Genomic DNA, 22410 nt, shown 5'->3' with positions numbered 1-22410 from the left:
TCTCTGCTGTTCATACCATTCTACTGCCTGCTGGTTCCTGTTGACATGTGATGTATATAATCAACAGTAAGGAACAGGAAAGGAAAATGAAACATTTAAATTGAACTATAATTGAAAACAAATGTGAAATTATGTACATGATCCAAGGAAGATATTTTAAGATGAATTATTTAACAGAGTTAAAATGAGATAACACATTTCTATTTCTTAATTTTAAGCATTTGATTGAACTATAAATGAATTATAATTTAAAACTTAAAATGTTCTTAAATCAAAAAAGTATTTCCAATAGTACTTAACCTCTACTTACATTTACAACTATTACTCAACTGCCAGGATTTCTTCCTTTGTCAATCTAAGAATTGGTCTGATTTTTCTCGCTTGCTCCAGTCTTTTATACACCACTCAATTGCTCTTGCCAATATTTGTATCATGACACTCTCCACCTGTGTCTCTATCCTGATGCTGTTAGAAACACCTTATTCTAAAAATGTTATCACATTTTTATGGCTGATACCATCCCAATCTCTAACACTGGCTCTCAATGGAGAGAAAGAGAGGAAGGAGTGTGTGAGAGGGGTAAGTATTAGTATAAATACATTCCTAATATAACAAAATGTTAATTTCAAAAAATACTCACCCCCTCTTACACTTATAGTTAAAATCCCACATTGATAAGGTGAAGGGACTGATGAAAGCATTATCTGTATAGATCATAACTGAGTCAATGGATAATTCACACCCTAGTGCACTACATCCAGAACAGGTATGTTCTTCATATACGGGTGGAAATTTTACTTAATTTATCAACACTACAAGCCAGACCCAAGAAGGTAGCCAAGATTTCACTACTCTGAATTGGAATTAAAAAGCCATGTTCCTTACATCTCTCACTATTGGTTAGGATAAGCAGCCTGTAAACTACATATATAGATATGCTCCCTCCCTTTACCATCTCATAGAGATATACTACGATATCATCAACAGTGGACTACAGAAAAAAATTCATCATCTTTGTTGACACATCAAAATCTATGATGAAGCCACTAAAACAAAACAGTAGACAGAAGGCACGTGGAAGATTTAAATATGTTGAGTGGAGATTTGAAGAATCTTTCCCGAACTTTCTCATCATATTGAGGACATTCCTTTTCACTAAGTGTGTGAGCAATACAACATATAAATAGCTTTTCCAAACTGAAATTAAGACCTACTTGAGATCCACAATAAGCCAATTAATGCTCAATAACCTAGCCATCCTCTCCATCAAACATGAACTAGCTGATCCAATTAACTCCAAAGCTGTGATAGAGAAGTCTGGCTCATTAAATGCTAGGAAGATGTGATCCATCTCATCAGAACAACAACTGGATGCTTGGCAGGACAAGTGTGACTGTTTAGCTGCAAATATCTTATACTAGATTTGTAATAAAGTTATTTCATTAAGCTTGGTGTTTAATTTAGCACACAAGTCCTCAGGAATGGCACTCTGAATTCTTGCCCAGACTGATATTTTCCCTCACTTCCACTGGGTAGGAATATCTTTAGTGAAAACAGTTTTATTTTTCTGATACAGCAACTGGCCTTTGGAATGGATTGTTTTCAGATGTAATAGATGAAGTAAATTTAATGGAGTTTAAGAAAAGGCTTGACAAGTATTTTAAAAACTTGTAGTTTCACCTAAAATTACTTTAATGGATGGGATAGCTTGAAAGAACTGACAGGTCTCTTGCTGTCCTTAAATTTTATCTTAATGTAACAAATTAAATGTTCTTTGTTTTCAATACAATAATGTAGAATTCTATTCATTTTCATGGTAATAAATACATGTACAATTTTATAATTAAAATGTAAGATAAGCCCAAAAGATACTTTCATTATTAGTTTTCTTTTTGTGAACAGATAAGATATACAAACTAACATTGTTTAACTGCAGCTATGCTACAAATACTCATTGATTCTCACAAAACTAACCATGGGTAAAGCAATGATGCATCATATAAAGCATTTCTATTTCTGTAACAGCTTTGAACTAGTATTTTATTTTTGTAGTAACTTCTGAAATAAATAGTGATATACTACGATATCATCAACAGTGGACTACAGAAAAAAAAATTCATCATCTTTGTTGACACATCAAAATCTATGATGAAGCCACTAAAACAAAACAGTAGACAGAAGGCACGTGGAAGATTTAAATATGTTGAGTGGAGATTTGAAGAATCTTTCCCGAACTTTCTCATCATATTGAGGACATTCCTTTTCACTAAGTGTGTGAGCAATACAACATATAAATAGCTTTTCCAAACTGAAATTAAGACCTACTTGAGATCCACAATAAGCCAATTAATGCTCAATAACCTAGCCATCCTCTCCATCAAACATGAACTAGCTGATCCAATTAACTCCAAAGCTGTGATAGAGAAGTCTGGCTCATTAAATGCTAGGAAGATGTGATCCATCTCATCAGAACAACAACTGGATGCTTGGCAGGACAAGTGTGACTGTTTAGCTGCAAATATCTTATACTAGATTTGTAATAAAGTTATTTCATTAAGCTTGGTGTTTAATTTAGCACACAAGTCCTCAGGAATGGCACTCTGAATTCTTGCCCAGACTGATATTTTCCCTCACTTCCACTGGGTAGGAATATCTTTAGTGAAAACAGTTTTATTTTTCTGATACAGCAACTGGCCTTTGGAATGGATTGTTTTCAGATGTAATAGATGAAGTAAATTTAATGGAGTTTAAGAAAAGGCTTGACAAGTATTTTAAAAACTTGTAGTTTCACCTAAAATTACTTTAATGGATGGGATAGCTTGAAAGAACTGACAGGTCTCTTGCTGTCCTTAAATTTTATCTTAATGTAACAAATTAAATGTTCTTTGTTTTCAATACAATAATGTAGAATTCTATTCATTTTCATGGTAATAAATACATGTACAATTTTATAATTAAAATGTAAGATAAGCCCAAAAGATACTTTCATTATTAGTTTTCTTTTTGTGAACAGATAAGATATACAAACTAACATTGTTTAACTGCAGCTATGCTACAAATACTCATTGATTCTCACAAAACTAACCATGGGTAAAGCAATGATGCATCATATAAAGCATTTCTATTTCTGTAACAGCTTTGAACTAGTATTTTATTTTTGTAGTAACTTCTGAAATAAATAGTGATAATTTTATCACAATAAACTCAAACAAGTCTGCTCCAACACCACAATTTCCTTTGTTAAAAATGATAAAACAATACACTACATTTGTATTAAAGTAAAAGTGATGTTTAAAATACAGAGGTTAACTTACTCAGTGGTGAACCAGCTGATGGAACAACATATACCCCAGGTAACCTTTGTCTCTGAAGCATCACACTGTGAGAAAAGGGAAAAGTTACATTAATATTATTGCATTACCACTTTAATAATATTTTTAATATAATTTGGTTGAGTTATTTTGAAGTGCACATAATCTCTTGAAATTGGCATTTACACTTTGATATTTCAACTACTATATGTCTTTCAGGTGTGCATACGTATATAGCCACTGTACCTGATCATTAAATGAATGAATTAAAAACTCGTATCTTCCAAAAGATTGAAAATTGTGCCTTATTTTTCTTTCTTAACATAATAACACTAAAAGTGCAATAAAAATATATAAAGGTACTATTACTGAAAAGAAAGACACCATTTATAAAAATTGTATCAGCGGTGACATAGTCATTCTAATGCTGAAGGATACTCAACATTGATAGTTTTTCCAAATTTAGAAAAAGGGACTAACCCTCTCCCATGACCTTCCTCAAGTCATCCTTTACCACTGTGCTAAGTTTGGCACTGATTGATCAAAAAATGTGGAAATCCAAAAGGAATAGATACACATGCATATTGACATTTACTGATATATGTTATATAGCAACTAGGCTAACTGTGCCAAACAACTGGTAAAAAGTTAAAATTAAACAGAGAAGTTTAAATTCACTGTTAGTCATCTGAAGTTAACCTTTCCAGTCCTTGTTGAGTTATTTGATATTATGGCTATTTTCTAAAAGTAAAGTAATACAAGCGTTAGAAGACTTAAAGCAAAATTTTAATTATTATAACTCGCCAGCCAGGATGACTATTGGGTAGTTCAAACAGCAGTGTTAGTGGCCTGAAGTTGGCCTTTGCAGTCCTGGTTTCAAGTTATTTGATGCTACAGCCATTTTCTAATTTCAAACTGATCTAGATGTACTTTGATACTTAAAAGGGAATCACATTAAAAAAAGGTCTAATGTATCAATTAAAAACTTAAATAGCATTAAAAATATTAATTGCCTTTAAAAAAACTAAAAACATTTCTAAGGTTGACTGTGTACCATCTCCAATAACACTGTCTGACATTACGGATAAACCTTGGGATTGAACATATTTAAAATGGTGCCATTATTACAACTCTCAATGATGGCAAGACAGTAAAATGTAGCTCATTGTGACTTGAGGGTTACACAGACAACACATTGGTGTATCAGTCCAAGATAAAATAAAATTATGAGTTAAAAAACTGTGACCAATATATAGTCTAGTCAGAAAAACTTCCTCTTTCTGATCCTTATGGAGACAAGACAGCCAAAGTCCAGAAGAGGGTTTTATTTGGAAAAGCTTGTTTTTTCACATTGCTCACCCCAAGTCGAATACCAACTGGCATGGAGTTGAGCCTTGAATACAGGACCATAGTCCATGTATAGAAAAGGCACAGCAGTGATAGTGCCAGAGCAGACAGATTTAGCTGCAGTGTCTGCAAGCTCATTCCCACAAATACCAATGTGGTCTGATATCTAGACAAACTGGATCAAATCAGTTTTGAATATTGGCAAGAACAGGGTATAAACTAACGTGAAATGGCCAGTAGAGAACTAAGTAAATGAGTATAAATAATGCAATTTGAGTATTACTTATCTTCTATGTGATCCAGGGCAAGAGAAATGGCATACAGTTCAGCAGTGAACACAGAAGCTGTAGAGGGGATTCTGTGCACAACCACTGAACCACAACAAACCATAGCAGAGCCCACAGAGTCACCTGATTTTGAACCATTTGTATAAATAGGAATGGAAGGATGGTTGGAAAGATGTTCAGCAAATAACAGACAGTATTTCCAATATGGAGTATTTGCATTTCTCAGATGACTTGCAAATAGGTCACATTTGTGGACTGTAATAAGACATGGTGGGATAGGCTGACCCCTGGATACAGTAATACTATCCAAGGACAAACCCAATTCATCCAACTGCTCTTGGATATGAAGGCCAAAAGGAGCAATGGCAGATTGTCTGTTCTGAAAAAGCATGGCCCACCAAGGAAAAAAAACACAACCCCAGGTGGGATGCTTTGGTAAGAAATAAAGTTTCAAAGCACACAATAAAGACAGTTGCAAATGGCAGAGGTGCAAGGGACGTTCACGAGACTTTGTGTATAAGCTCTGAACTGGGAAAGTGCAGAAAGCCCTGGCACAAAGCCAAAGTCCCTGATGATGAACAGGGTCCACACTTTTAAGGCCTAGGTTCCAGCAGAGGCATAGACTAGTGATCCATAGTCTAGTTTCATTCAAATGAGAAAACGATATACCTTTAGCATAGAACATCAATCCACTCCCAAAATGGTGGAAGAAATGACATGGAGGATCTTCAGTGCTCTTGTACAGTTGACCTGTAGTTGCTTGATGTGTGGTATAAAGGTCAGCTTATGGGCAAAGATAAATTCCAAGAACTTTGATTCAGGGACCACAGGTAGCACAACTTCACCGATACAGAGTTTAGGATCAGGGTGAATACCCCGTTGATGACAAAAGTGCATACAAATGATTGTAGAGACAGAAAAGGTAAAACCATTTGCTGTGGTCTACTTCAATATATGACTGAAGGCAGTCTGTAGCTGCTGCTCAAGATATCACATGTTCAATGACTGACACGGGATGTAAAAGTTGTTGACAGGGCCAGTTTACAACAGTAAGAGGGAGTTGTTCTGTGATGGCATTAATCTTTATAATGAAAAGTGTGACACTCAAAACACAGCCTTGAGGGACTCCAAGTTCCTGTAGAAAAGAACAGGAAAGTGCTAAACCCACACAAACTTGGAATCGTCTGCACATTAAAAATTTTTAAATAAATATGGGCAAATTGTCACGTAACCCATATAAATGGAGGTCTTGCAAAATGCCAAACCTCCATGTTGTATTACAAGTCTTCTCAAGGTCAAAGAATATTGATACAAGATGTTGTCGTTTGAGAAAGGTTTCTCTGGTTGAGGGTTGAAGCGAATCAGGTGGTCCATGGTGGAGCATTGTCATCAAAACCCACGCTGGGTGGGCGAGAAGAGGTTGTTTACTTTGAGGAAACAAACAAGATGAGAATTAACCATCCTCTCTAAGATTTTGTACAGACAGCTTGTTAAAGCAACTGGATGGTAATCTGAAGAATTCTTGGGATCCTTCTCAGGTTTAGAGTAAGGTAGGAAAATAACTTGGTGCCAGGCATCAGGAAAAACATTCTCCTGCCATTTATAGTTAAAACCAATCAGAAAAATAGCAAGAGATGCAGGAGATAGATGGCACAGCATTTAACAGTGTATATCATCAGGTCAGACCAACAAAGGGCCAGTTTGAGTTCCACAATTGTAAAGGGATGATTACAGTCATAGAGACAATCAGTCTGAAAGGAAAGAGGTAATAACTCTGCCCGAGTTTAGTACCTCAATGAGTTAGTACAAGCCACATAACACTTGAAGGTTCTACAGGACATACCAACAGATCAGAATTGGAGATGTCATAAAGGTGAGAAATGGCTGGCAAATGGATTGGTAAGAAGGCTTCTCCTTTCCTGATTGCATGAATCTTGGGAAGAAAAGACCTATCAGGGTAAAGCAGGACAAATGGGCAATGATAAATAGTCCAATGCACATGAATTAGAAACAATACTGACCAACAACAAAAACAGTATTTAAGAGAACAGTGAAGCAAAGAACAAGGAACTAAAGCCTCAAAAGTAGGATGAGACATGAAAAACAACTGTAAAATCCCAATTTGGTAACTTGGAAAGTTTGCTTTAGCCAAAGAATACAAAAACATTCTAGCAGGCCTTATAGAACTGGGGATTCAAAATCCTTCCAATATTTAGATTGCCTAAAAGTAATGGATAAAGATGGTAAACAAAGCAAGACCCTTCTCAAACATCCATGTCATAAAACAGGATATGGTAGATACTTTGGAATGATGAGGGTTTAAATACCTCTCAATACACAACTGACAATAAATATTTCACTTTTGTTGATAAATGATCATGGCTGGCCTACAGAGAGATTTAATTAAATACAAAGGAACAGGAACACAATTTCCAAGTTTGAAGATGGAGTTTCCATATATCTGGGTGGAGAATGTCTGATCAAGGTTGTCTCAGCAGAGACTGAGAATATGAAAGAAATAAAGGTGGACATTCCTGCAGGTAGTGAAGAAGCAGAAACTATACTTGAGTTGTCAATATGGTGTAACCAAGAGAACTCAACAGGGAATAGAACAAACCATAGTTAGAACCTGGGTAAACAGCCAAACTGGTAGAAGAGGCACACAGATATAAATCTGTCCACTGCTAAATGAACATATCTACTGCAATGCTTGAGAATAAGGTATTGGAGATCAAAACAACTGTAGTGTAGGATTCCAATGAGTCACAAAGGCATTGATCATTGGAGGTCCAAAATGTGAGAAAATCCACTTATAAACCTTATGATGCAGCATCAGTTATGCTGGAAAATTCAGTTGGATTAAGACAAGTGATCTGAAATTAAATTTAACCCCTTTGGAACATGAGATACCACCATGGAATTGTCAGAATGTATCATATCAATATTTCCCTTCAAGGAAAACATGCTTTGAACCATTGCCCAGTGTACTGCATAAAGTTTAAGAACATTGATATGAAGAATAGACTTGTCTTCCATCCAAGTACCCTGGAGCTCCTAACCTTGAAGATAAGCACACCATACCTGAAAAGATGTCTGAACAGATGGATCTTGGGATGAGGTGGTGGAATAAAAGTGTTGTTCCAATCCAATCACTATTTGACAAATAACAATGTTGCTCCTACGTAAGGAGACAGCTCATCCAAAAGGTCAGGATGCATGATCTACTGATTCCACAGTGATCAGTAAAGGGATATCATATGCATTCATCCCAAAGGAAAGAGGAGCTCAATGGATAACCACATCCCCCCCCCCAAAAAAAAAGATAACCAATTGAAGTGACAGCCTGACAGCTCTTTCCATGACTTGAAGCCTTATGTGTGGTGGTTGAACACATCTTAAGAGAGTATTGAAAAATACACAGATGAATGAGATATTGTACTGGTAACAAAATATATTTCTTCAGTATGATAATGAAGCCCAATTTTGTGGCTTCTGAAAGGAGAATCTGAGAGTGTTGTTCTACTAATTGATAAGAAGGAGCATGTTTTCCATATAATGATGTATGCACAGATCCATGTAATTCAGGTGATGAGAAAAACTGCAAACAACTTTACAGAAGACACAAGATGCTGATACAAAACCAAAAGGTAAAGGTCTGAACTGCAACACTCCCCAAAACCTCATAAAATTGATTGATTGATTGATTTAGTGTTTTATGGCACAAAGCAGCTAGGCTATCTGCACCAAACGTCCAGTAAAAAGGCAAAAATAAATTAAATGTAATAAAATACATAAAAGGAAATGAAGCAATAAAAAAAATTGAAAACAGAAAAGCATAAAACCAATGTTGACACCTAGTCAACAATGTTAAGAGAGAGAGCAGAGTAAAAGAAGTTGTAAAGGACTTTCTCTAGCAAAATGTTAATGATCATAACCCACCAGGAAGACTAACAGGTAAGTTCAACCACCCTTGGTCACCTGAAGTTGGCCTTTCCAGTCCTGGTTGTGTGTCATAGCAGCCATGATCAAAATGTAAAATAATAGAAGTATTAAAAGACATATAGAAAAATCATAATAATGAGTTGCCAAATGTCCAATAAAAAGGTAAAAGTAAAGTAAATGTAGTAAACTTTATAAAAGTAAACAAAGGTAAAACAGCAATTAAAACATAAAATGGCATAAAACCAATGTTGAAATCCAGTCTAGAAAGTTGTAAAGGACTTCCTGTAGCAGAATGGTAATGATCATAACCATAGCATGCCAGGAAGACTAACAGGTAAGTATAAGAACCACTGTCAATCACCTCAAGTTTGGCTTTCCAGTCCTGGTTCTGGGTTATGTGTCATTATGGCCAGTACTAAAAGGTAAAGTAATAAAAGTGTAAAATGACATGCAGCAAAAGTGTAATAACAACTCGCCAGGACAACTAACGGGTAGTTCAAACAGCAGCGTTAGTCACCTGAAGTTGGCCTTTCCAGTCCTGGTATCAAGTTATATAATGTTCTGACCATTTTACAATGTCAAATTGAACTAGAGAGAAAGAAACTGTAAAAGGGAACCACAATTAAAAGGTGTAATGAATAAATATCCAACACTTATATGAGATTAAAAGATTAATGGCCATTAAAAAACTAAAACTTTATCAAGGTGGACAGTGTCACCATCACCAATAACACTGCCCAATGTTACAGATAAACCCTGGGAAAAAACATGTTTAAAATAGTGCCGTCGTTGAGAATCGTAACGATGGCAAGAAAGTAAAATGTGGTTTATAGTGATTTGAGTGTTACACAAACTACACATTGGTGCATCAGTTCCAGATAAAAGAAAACGATGAGTTAAAAAACTGTGACCAATGCGTAGTCTAGTTAGAACAACTTTCTCCTTCCGAACCTTACGGAAGCCAGATGGCCATAGCCCAATATAGGGTTTTATTTGAAAAAGTTTGTTGTTGCATTGCTCACTCCAAGTGGACTGCCAGCTGGCACGGAGCCGAGCCTTGAACACAAGACCATAGTCCATGTACGGAATAGGCACAGTGGTGATAGTGCCTGAGCAGATAGATTTAGCTGCCTTGTCTGCAAGCTCGTTCCCGCGAATACCAACATGGCCTGGTATCCAGAAAAACTGAATAGAAGTAGTAGTTAATGAGAAATGGGCCAGTCGGTTTTGAATATCAGCGAGAACAGGGTGTGAGCCAACGTGTAGCGATTCCAGGGCCAGTATAGAACTAGGCGAGTCAGTATAAATAGTGCAGTTGGAGTACTGCTCAGCTTCAATATGATCCAGGGCAAGAGATATGGCATACAGTTCAGCAGTGAACACAGAAGCTGTACAGGGGATTCTACGTGCAACCACCAAACCACAGCAAACCATAGCAGAGCCCACTGAATTACATGATTTGGAACCATTTGTATAAATGGGAACGGAATGATTGTTTGAAAGATGTCCATTAAATAAAAGACGATACTTCCAATCTGGAGTATCTACCTTTTTCAGATTACTGAAAGAAAAGTAATCTGGTGACTTGCAAATAGGTCACATTTGGGGTCTGTAATATGCCATGGTGGGATGGGCTGACCTGTGGAATCTGCAATGTTATTCAAGGACAAACCCAATTCATCCAATTGTGCCTGAATGCGAAGGCCAAACGGAGCAATGGCACATCGTCTGTTCTGAAAAAGTATGGCCCACTGAAAAAGGAAAACACATCCCCAGGTGGGATGCTTTGTTAAGAAATGAAGTTTCGAAGAGTATAGTAAAGATAGTTGCAAACGGCAAAGGTGCAGAGAAGGTTCATGAGATTCAGCGTATAAGCTTTGAACTGGAGAGGTGCGGAAAGCCCCAGTGCAGAGTCGGAAGTCCTTGGTGGTGAATGGGGTCCAGCATCTTTGAGGCCGAGGGTCTGGCAGAGCCATAGACCATTGATCCATAGTCGAGTTTTGATCGAATAAGAGCACGATATACCTTTAACATTGAACATCGATCTGCTCCCCAACTGGTAGAAGAGAGGACACAGAGGATGTTCAGTGCTCTTGTGCATTTGACCCGAAACTGCTTTAAGTGTGGTATAAAGATCAGCTTACAGTCAAAGATAAGCCCCAAGAACTTGGTCTTAGGGACCACTGGCAGTGAAATTTCACCGATATGAAGTTCAGGATCAGAGTGAAGAGAGATAAATTAAAGCTGTTCGCCACAGTCCACTTCAGTACACGATTGCGGGCAGTTTGTAGTTACCGCTCAATATATCTCATGGTCGACGACTGACATGAGATGTGACAGTCGTCGACATACAGCCCATTCGCAATAGTAAAAGGGTGTTGTTCAGTGATGGCATTTATCTTTATACTGAAAAGTGTGACACTCAAAACACAGCCCTGAGGGACTCCAAGTTCCTGTACAAAAGAACTGGAAAGTGTCGAACCCACACGAACTTGGAATCTCCTGTCCAGTAAAAAATTTTTAATAAACATGGGTAAATGGCCACGTAACCCATATGTATGGAGGTCTCGCAAAATGCCATACCTCCATGTTGTGTTAAAAGCCTTCTCAATGTCAAAGAATATTGATACAAGATGTTGGCATTTGAGAAAGGCCTCTCTGATTGATGTTTCAAGACAAATTAGGTGGTCTGTGGTGGAGTGCTGTCATCGGAACTCACACTGGGTGGGCGAGAGGAGGTTGTTTGATTCAAGGAACCAAACAAGACGAGCATTAACCATCCTTTCTAAGGTCTTACAGAGACAGCTCGTCAAAGCAATTGGACGGTAGTTTGAAGGAATCTTGGGATCTTTCCCTGGCTTAGAGAAAGGTAAAATAATAGCCTGGTGCCAGGCATCAGGAAAAACATTCTCCTGCCAGATCCAGTTAAAGACAATTAAAAGGACACCAAGAGAAGCAGGAGATAGATGGTGCAGCATGTCATAGTGTACATCGTCAGGTCCAACAGATGTACTGGCAGACCGATGAAGGGCCATTTTCAGTTCCACCAGTGTAAAGGAACAATTATAGTCAAAGAAACAGTCAGTTCAAAAGGAAAGAGGTGAACGCTCTGCCCGAGTCTTGATGGCCAAGAAGGTGGATGAACAAGCAGAAGTGTTTGATACCTGGCAAAAGCTTTCACCTGGAGTATCAGCAATGCTCCGGATATCAGCCACCTCTTGACCATCAGAGAGTAAGATCGAGAGGGGGACAGAATTGTAGTGCCCACTAACCTTTCAAATCCTGTCCCATATGACCTTGGAACTGATTGTAGAAGATATGCTTGTTGTGAACTTAATCCAAGATTCCTCCTGGCTTTGACATCTTACCCACCTAGCATGTGCACGGGCCTGTTGGAAAGCGACGTGGTTCAAAAGTGTGGGATATCTACGAAAAGTATCCCAGACCCATTTTTGAGTCTTCCATGTTAAGTGGCAAGCAGGATTCCACCACGGACGAGGATATCGTGGAAAACGTGTCGAGGTTTTAGAAATACACTGAGCAGCTGCTTGTATATTACAGCCAGTTATTGCTGCCACACAATCATCTATTGATGGCTGATTCACGATGGCAGGATCAAGTTCTGGGAGAGCAGTGAAAGTGGACCAGTCTGCCTGATCCAGCTTCCACCAGGGCACGTGGGTAGGGTGGCATCGACCATGGCCAGTCTCTCTCAAAAGTATAGGAAAATGATCACTGCCTAGTGGATTATTGTCAACTATTGGATTATTGAAAAATGGAAGAATAATGAAGGGGAGCAAATTGAGAGATCAATAGCAGTAAAGGACTGACTAGGTGCATGAAAATAAGTGGAAGAACCAGTATTGAAAAGAGAAAGATTGTGATTAGAGAGCATAAGCTCTACAGAGCAACCCCTCCCATTAATAACAGCACTTCTCCAGAGGGGATGATGTCCATTAAAGTCCCCCAGGATTAGAAATGGAGATGGCAACTGTTCAACGAGAGCATCAAGATCTGATTGATCATATGTCTCACCAGGGGACAGGTAGAGAGAACAAACAGTAATGGTATGACCCAAGGAAATACGGATGGCTACGGCCTCTAAGGGTGTGTTGAGTGACAAAGACAGGGTGGGCACATGCTGATCAACCAATAGTGTCATCCCTCCATGTATTCGTCCATCACACAGCCTGTCATTTCTGTACAGAGAAAACTGCCGAATAGTGACTGTATCAGCAGGTTTTAGAAATGTTTCTTGTAAGGAAAGACATACAGGATGGTAGGAAGCAATCATTGTTTTGATATCATCCAGATCAGAATGTAAACCTCAACAGTTCCATTGTATCAAGGTGACTATTTTTAATGACGGGTAGGCGAAGTGGCTGGAGAACCCTTCTATTTACGACCACGTCTATTGGAAGGGGATTCCAGTGACTGAGAACGTGAACGAATGATTGTTTTGCCTCTTGGGGTGGGAGAAAAAGATGTATCAGAAGAAATGCCTGTATTTGAAACTGAAGGATGTGGATTTTTAGGTTTGTTGGAATGTATGGGAGGAACAGAGATGGGTGTGGAAGTCGATTCATCAACCTTTTTAACCATGGAGGTCAAAAGGCTTTTCATTTGTTTTGAAAACGATTCTCTTGGAGGCACAGAGAGATCTGTCTGCACTCCCACTGTAGTTGTAGAATGAAGTGCAGCAGTATATGTCCGAGATGGAGTGGCGGACAGCAATTTCCGAGCCTCAGGATAACTAATGTTATGAGCGTTTTCAAACGCTGCACCTCTTTTTCCTCCAACCATTTTGAGCAAGAACAAAAGTAGGAGGGTTGAGAACCATTGCAGTTGACGCAATGTGGGTCCATGTCACATTCACAGGCATCGTGGTCCTTGCCCCTACAAAGAGCACATGTCAGGGAACAACGACATGATGTCTTCGAGTGGTCGAATCTCTGACATTGGAAACATCGAAGAGGGTTTGGAATGTATGGCAGTACCCTGCAAATGAGATAACCTGCCTTGATGGTGGCAGGTGCACGTGATGATGCAAATGTCAAAACGAGGGTATTTGTTGGCAGTGTAATTCCATCTTTGCAAGTGGAGATGTACCTCACTGCAGAAACTCCTTGAGTGGAGAGACCAGCAAGAATCTCTGACTCGGGGACGTTCTTCAAATCCCTCTCAACAATAACTCAACGTGATAAATTTAAGGTAGCATGAGGGGTAACCTCAATCGGTATATCCCCAACTGCAGTTGAATTCAAGAGGAGTTCACTGTGGTGGATTGTGGATGTTTCAACTAATATGTCTCCAGATCGAAGCTTCTTTACTGACTTTGGTAAGCCAGCAAGACCCTCTAGTCCCTTCTGAATAAACAAGGGGGACAATTGCCCTAAAGGTTTTTCTGAAAGAGAATGTAATATAAGAAAATCAGGTACGTGTGTTACAGATGTTGAAGATTGCTGTTCAGAGTCTTCAAGACGTGGTCGCTTACCTATTGACTGTTTTTTCACTATTTTATTTAAATTTTTTGAAGGAGGATCCATAGGAAAAAAGAAAAATTTCGGTACCCACTGACCCCACCCACCATGGAGCCCTATGAGGGGATGCACTACAATGTCATGCAAGGACAATGCAGCAATGCCAGGGTTTTGTGAGCACTATACCCAAACACCAGCATCAGGCACAATGTCCACAACACCCGTTGAGAACTTCCAACACTGGTACTTGGTTGACTCTAGCCCAAGTGGACCAGCCGACTGACCCAAGGGGGGCCACCCAAAGGCCGCCCGTCTACAGGAATACAAGGCCAAAGTGGTGTGTTAGGGTTGGACCCCTCAACCACCAGGATCCTCTCCTCCCCTTCACGGGTCGCCACGACAGCAAACACGTGGGTGGATGTTTAGATCCCAGAGAAGGTAACCAGACAGAACAGAACCTTCCCTGGGAGGTCCCCTCACCATGTACAGGAATCCACACCAAGGGGGCCTCACAAAAATCCAAAAAACCAACTGAAGAAAAGAGGCTGGAGGTGGCTCATCAAAATGTTTCTCTGTTTAGGTAAATTTAGTAAAAGGAACAGCCAGAAAAGCAAGTCTAAATTCTCCTCAATGATTTGCAAAAGCCACCTCAGAATCCTCTGAAGAGATACCCTTGGTTCGCATAACAACAAATCATATCATGGACATGTTTGAATGAGACTGACCCATCCCCTCAGGTGACAAACACTAGATATGAGAGGCAGAAGAGGAGAGGTTTGCTTGAGCTCTGCAATAGAAACAGTAACTAGAGAATTTTAACTTATCAGTAAGATTTTTTTATTTTTGTTATGTAATTTATAAATATAAACAAAAAGATTGAGATTTTGCCTAAGGTACTTGAGTGGAGTACAAAAGACTGAAACAAGCATTCTAAATGCTTAAATAGGCAAAGAATCAAAGTCTCAGAGACTGAGAAATGGCTATATTATCAACAGACTTAAATATGATTTGGAAACAATTTTCTTTGTAAAAGTAACTAGTGGTTTAGCTTCTCAGTTCAGTAAATACATCTTTTGAATCTTACTTCAGTGAACAGGATACTAGTTACTGCAACACCTGCAAAATTAGTAGTGATATTAAAAATCACAACTCTTGTTTTATTGGCTTATTGACAAGCCTTATTTGAAAGAGGAATGAAGTTGGTTAAAACATTTTCATTGCAGAAGCTACTGCAGTTACCATGTACCACAGTTAATAAAAACATGGGGTTTCATGTCTAGAGAAATGCTGACAGGAATTATGATTTGTTTTATAATAAAAATTACTAATAGCAATAAAATCATTATGTAGGAACACACAAGGATGAAGTTCATGTTATAATACACCACTAAGGTCTTTCAAACAAAACAATACATGATTCATGTGAGAAAAAACTTAGTGAATTAATTATAGCCTTAGCATCAATAAACAAAGAAGTAATGTACATGTACAATTGTTAAAACTGATTATGGATAAAGCTTTTTCAATTTATCTTTTACAAAACACTCTTCAACATTCTCAACACCCACAACTAATGAAGTTAATAAAGGAAATAATAGATTAATTTTGAATAAAAATCAAGATATCCTGAAGTTTAATGAACTGCAAATCATGGTCTATCTACATATAGTTTTAAAGAAGCAACTGTAATTTAATTAAGCAAAATAAAAAAACAAACTTACTATTCAGTCATCAAGGAGTATTCCACAAAGAATGGTGCATAACTTGGGTCATTTCTTGGGCTAATTGTCTGACCAACCATATTCAGAGACATTCCATACAATGGAACTAAACACAAAATAAAACCTGAAATTTTATATTTTACACAAGTTTAGTTTCAGTAGAAATATATATTAAAACAAACACACAAAATAAACAAAATCAATAAAATATTTTAGTTTAGGTAAAATAAAAAGTGACTGACGAAGTAATTGTAACAATATTATACTTGATGCTTGGAAATGATTACCAGAAAATTTTAACTGAAGATATAAAATATTTGGCACTTAGAACAAAGATTTATTCAGAACTTTTTCTTTAGCCTTTGAGAAATCAAGAGAGTGTTGCCTGAGGGGTGGAGAGATGCTTACGTTTATTTTATTTTATTTTTAAAGGGCATATTAAGAGTTAGAGAAATTATATGTCAGTTAATCTTACTTGCATAGTGGAAAAAAATCTAGGTCTGGTAAAAGAAGATTTACAAAGTGATTGAGAGAAAAATTAGGTCATAAAAGAAATTAAATATCCTTTCACCAATGGAGAATCTTACTTATCTGTTACAAAGGAAAGATTGTAGACTTAATGTACTTGGGTTCTTATTGAGCTTTGATAAGGTGCCACATAAAAGATTAGTAAGGTAAATCACACCAGTAGGAGTTAGGTAAAGACTGGATAGTGGGATTATAGAGTAGCTGGAAGGAAAAAAAGAAAAAAGCAGCAAACATTTGCTACAAAGTCTAACCAATCTAACAGACCCTTCTTATTAGTGGAGAAACTCAGGAGATCAGTGGTATAATACTGATGTGAAGAACTGATAAATTAGTCAAGTTTGCCAATGACGAACTAAATATTCTAGTTGTATTAATTATGTTCAAGGTCACATTTTAAATTAGACAAACATCTGATAAATTATTTTTAACTATATTAAGTGCAATAATTATTATAACCTGGATTATGAATTTGATATAGATGGTTTTAGATGTGGCAGATAAGTCATTTCACCCTTTCGTGACAGATCACAGGTCAAAAACCACATCATTAAGTTTGTTACCTTGCATTAAAATTTTATTGTACTATTTTATGAATTTACATCAATAAGTTTGGAATTAAACTGAAGGTTATAATTCAAATTTTAATATAATATACGAGTTAATTTCTTAATTTAAAAGTAAATATTAAAAGAACACATCTAAATATAGATTTTAGTAAGTCGCATGGTATGTTAAATGCAGCACGGTTTAAAATTTGATGTTTGTGATGTCAGCATACCAAATCTATAGTTTTGTACAAGTTTAAGAACTCAAATTACTAACATTATCAAGTTATAATATCAAATAAGAACCTCACATCTTTTTATTTTACTGAGATATAGCTTGTATACTGAATCAATCATAGTGGCCCAATTCACCTCTTTCCATTTTTGGAAATGGTCCCTTATACACACTTACTTCAATGTATGACGTGAATAACCAATAAACAGCTTAGAATATCCCCAGAGTGGTTTTACCTGCCATTTTAATCTTTGAAAAGACTTCCACATTCCTTCAATTCAAGACTTCAAGGTTGCATCTTTAGTCTACTTGAAGTTTCATATTTTTTTAAAATCTAAATATATCTTAATAACTAAGATTATTAAATTATAGTGGAATTCTATTGTATCATTTTTGTTATTTCTGATGTTTTTAGTTATTCAACTGTATATGTAAAACCTAAAAAAATTTTTTTTAATTGTTTGATATCCTCCAGTGCAAAATTTTAAAAGAAATTTTTGTTTCCTTTACTTCTTGATTTATCATTTTATATGTTAAGAAAAATAAGTTTAATGATTTATTTCTAAATTGGAAAAATCAATATACATATATATATTGTATAATAATTGAAACATGATTATATATCACAAAATACTAGTCCACTAAAACACAGCCAAGACAGGGAAAATTAAAGATCAGTTATATTTTACTGGATATAAGTGCATGTGCCCTACATCAATAAAAGATTTGTAATGTAATTAGACATGACTGTAAGGTCAATATAATAAAAGATTATATGAAAATATGTACAATTATGAGACTTAAGCTACTTAGAGTAAACATTTGTATTTTCATCTTATAATATGTAGTCATTCTAGCACAAAAAAGCATAATTTATATTTCCTAATTTTTTTTTTTTATGATGTTTACGAGGTTGGTCAAGTGACTACTGCCCCTACATAGTTTGAGTAAAGAAACTCAAAAAATATACAGTCTTACTCAAAACAAACATTTGAAATATATTTAATAGTAAAATATTTTGAGATTATGCAAATAATATTTGAGATTTTTGGGATGGAAAATAGTTTTTAACTATAACATGATAAATCACAAAGAGCATAACAAATACATTTAAAGAAGAGTATTACTGCTGTGACAGGAGAGAGATGACCAAGAGAGGTGGTTAAATAGGATGGCATAACAAAACATTTAAAGAAAAATCATACAAGAGAGGTGGTTAAATAGGATGGCACGAAACAAAAAATCATACAAGAAAAAGAGTTGCTTGAAATGTATGAACTAAGAGCAACAAATTCTGTAAAAACATTAAAAGCAAAATGTTACGATGGGAGTGGGGTCTCAAATTTGAGAGATGACACAAGAAGACTCATTACTATTGTTTGCTAGTTTTTAAATTTTATTTCTTCTTAAATATTTACAAATAGATTTAAGCAACATCTCTCAACCTGAACAGCTGTTAGATGCAGTGGTCTAGAACAGTGAATAATACAAAGCCTGTTCAAGCATATTATTTTTGTTATACAATTATTACTTCATGATTAAATATACACCTTAGTTTACAAATGTATGAAATAATTAAATTTCTATTTAGGATACATTTTTAATTGTTATTCTTATTTTAACAACATGAATCCTTCTTGAGAAAATTTTTTTTTTCATAATTATAAAATTTCAAGTAGCATTAGCAATTAAAAAACCTTTTTAAAAACTTGTTTCTTTTTAAATTATTCTTACTTTTTCAATATAAATACAGTATCTTAGCCTGTATTTTTTGGGGTCTACATGTGCCTTAAGTCCCCTAGGCTGCAGTTCTGTCTTCCCTCCCATTATTCTGCCACTGACTAGATAGAAACAAAATCAAATATGACAATCGAATTAATTTTGACCTTACAAGGAATTGGAAAGAATGATACTTCTCTTGGACTAGATATTACTTCAGTGTTTTGAAGAAGGTTATAGATCAAACATGAGTGACTTTCTACTATTTCTTGTAAATCCAGGAACAGTGAACAGGTTTCAGAAGACAAGTCTGCTAATGTTTCCTTTTTTTAAAGTGATAAGAAAAACTGTTCATGTAAGTATAGGTCTGTTAGCATTACATCTGTGATGGATAGTTTTTAAAAGTTTGGTAAAAGATTTGTAGTAAATTATTTCAACAAAGTTTAAAAAAAGTTTAGGGTATTCACTAGGGGATAATCTTTTGATGTTCATTAAAATAGTTAAGGGTGTAGAATGTGTATATTGATTTTCAGAAAGTATACAAAACTTGTTAAAAATATGTGGGAGATAAGTTGGTTTACCTAATAGAAAAGCTTTCGGATGGAAGAATACATATGGTTGTTATAAACAGAATTTAGGCAACTTGAATTAATGTCACCACAGGCATACCTCTGGGTATAGTATCAGAGTCTTTACCAATTTTGAATTACATCAAAGTGACACAGACAAAGAAATAATTGACAAATTTCTCTAGGTCTTGGATGTTGCTTGTTGTATGTAATGCTGCTGATTTACAAAATTATTTAGATTATTTGGTGTTTTGGGTAAATAAACTGCTAACAATGGATTCATGATGGTTTAATAATGAAGATAAGGCAGTTGATAGAACACAAAAAATTTTATTTAGAAGTTTGAATGTTTTGAAATAACTTATTTCATCATCAATAAAATTTGAAAATTGTGTTACTGAAATTATATCATCATTAATTTATTTAGTTAAGAAAAGCAGTTAAAGGGCTGATAAACCAATGTTTATACATACATAACTTTAGGTCTAAAGAACTTTGTGAATCATTAAGGGTCAGGTGATCTTCAGCTACGTAATATATTTTTTTAAATAGAATTCAGGGTCTAAAGATCCTGCAGTGATGACAGAGAAATCCTTAAATGATACATCATGACTTGTAGTTTGAGAATGTACATAACTGGGTGAGTGGCTGGGTTTAAATAGTGGATAACTGGTTCTTTTAGATAGTCCCAATTGTTCACAGACTAAGTTTTCAACTGGCACATTTCATTTTCATTTTGCATAACAAAAAAACCTTAATGATTCACAAAGTTTTAACCCTAAAATTATTCTAAATTTTCACACATAACTCAGCTGTAAAATTATAAACATAATTTTTTATTTTGTGTAAACATAATTTTACACAAGTTATTTCAAATTGTTCAAACTTGTAAATAAAATGCTGTACATACTTTTTCAACCATTTTCATCTTCATTAATAAATGAAATGATTGTTTGTTGGACTTCCTACATAGCTAATAGGTATATAAATGGCAGATCATGTTTAATTATCATGAAAGCAACATAATGCTTTTGGATTATCACAGGTTAAATTTTATATGACTAACACTTCAGGTTATATCGAGGTAGAAATATAGAATGTAAGCCTAAAAGAAATTGTAATTTCATAGTACTTGTTTGGTCTTATTTGAAGTATTATGCAAAGTCTTGAGCACCTTACCTTAGGAAAGACACTAAACAGTTAGAAAAGGTCCAGAGAAGGGTTACTAGTATTAGAGTGATACCAAGGATGGAAACTTTGTTATAGAAAAACAAGATCTTCAATTTTTTTTTCTAGATGAAACTGACAGTATGGAAGTATAATCGTTTTCATATTTAATTGTAAGAATGGTAAGACTTTGTAACACTGATACAAATTTGGTAGATTATGACTCTTCTTCAATTAAAATAATTTTTGGGTTATCATAGGTTAAATTTTATATGATTATAACTATGACCAGTAAGGTGTTTGGCCTTTTGAATAATGAAAATAAGTAGTTTTATTTATTTTTTTTAAATAGTTTTATCGTCTAAGGCGGTCTAAGTAGATCACCAAGTTCCATGTTGTCCTTAAATTTTACATTATAGTTTCATATCTACGATGGAAACAGGAAAGGCTTGTAATTAATAACGTTAGAATTTATAATAATATATGCTTTTACGAAAATTAATGGTAGTTATTAATATTATGGCATTTCGTTTGCTTTGCTTTCCACTTACTTTAGCCTAATACGTTAAGTAACTTAGTAATTTTCATTAGTAAAGTTTTTAGTTAATCAACTGTCTAAAAATTGTGTAATATACAATAGTATTCTACATCCGCTTTCCTCTTACCTTTCTAAAATAGTTTCCAAAAAAACTTTCGAGTTAAAAATGTAAAAAAAATTATACTACACCATCGTTTTAATACCAAAAGCATCTAAATACTGAATTATAATAATATCCGCTAGAGGGATTGTTTTGCATAAATATAATTTCTAATATTTTGTCTCGCCAGCATTCCAGTGACACAACAGCATGTCTGCAGAATTACAACGCTAGAAACCGAGTTTCGATACCCAAGATAGACAAAGCACGCACATAGCTTATAGTGTAGCTTTGTATATAACTTCAAACAAACAAACTGTCTTGGTAATTGCGAAAGAAACTAAAAACAATTTGACACTATATTACCAATATATATTCTTATTTAATACCTGTAACTTGTAAGTAAATTTTGTACTAGCAAAATTCAATAAATAAAATGTGGCATAAACTGACATTAGAGTAATGCATATGTTGCTGTGTTTTCGTTTTCAAAGATTTCCAGGTATCTTACATTTTTAATTAAAGAGAGAGAACAAAACAATACCCCGAAGAATCATGGTTTTGTAAGAGGAATAGAGTACATAAAACAATAAACAACAAAAAAATATTTCCAAAAAAGACACTTATAAACATGCAGTAGAACATCAATATTTATTTTTAGTAAGATTAACCCTTCCTTTCTTAAAATAATATGAATTTAAACAAAATTTAGTCAATTCTTCTAAACAGAATTATTACACTCGTTCTCCAGTGAGGGCTAAATATATATGCAGGTACATGTTTTTAAATCTATAGTGTTATACAGATTTTAAAACTGTTTTGTTTATTTGGTTTGCATGCAGTTTTAGCGTAAACTGGTAGTTCAGAAAGTCATTGAGAATGGCTCGTTGTAGTTATTTTGATTTCTTAGTCTCTATATTA

At 35.4% G+C, this 22410-nt stretch overlaps 1 protein-coding gene across 4 annotated transcripts in view; it reads right to left on the bottom strand.

Annotated features, from left to right (window-relative positions):
- Positions 1-21729, bottom strand: part of LOC143253658 (AKT-interacting protein-like) — a 38431-nt gene extending 16702 nt beyond the window's left edge. The window contains exons 1-4 of one of the 4 annotated variants that reach the window (XM_076507861.1): positions 21517-21704; positions 19131-19237; positions 16089-16194; positions 3315-3379 (exon numbers count right to left, since the gene is read on the bottom strand). In XM_076507861.1, the coding sequence (XP_076363976.1) occupies positions 3315-3379; positions 16089-16180 (157 nt within the window). In that variant the 5' untranslated portion in view covers positions 16181-16194; positions 19131-19237; positions 21517-21704. Of the gene's footprint in view, positions 1-3314; positions 3380-16088; positions 16213-19130; positions 19238-21516 lie in introns of all 4 variants that reach the window. The other 3 variants (XM_076507859.1, XM_076507862.1, XM_076507860.1) reach the window with 3 other exon arrangements.
- Between the last annotated feature and the right edge of the window lie 681 nt (positions 21730-22410).

This window comes from Tachypleus tridentatus, chromosome 6, assembly GCF_004210375.1.
Source record: "Tachypleus tridentatus isolate NWPU-2018 chromosome 6, ASM421037v1, whole genome shotgun sequence".
Taxonomy (NCBI): domain Eukaryota; kingdom Metazoa; phylum Arthropoda; class Merostomata; order Xiphosura; family Limulidae; genus Tachypleus; species Tachypleus tridentatus.
This window is presented reverse-complemented; position numbering and strand designations above follow the sequence as displayed.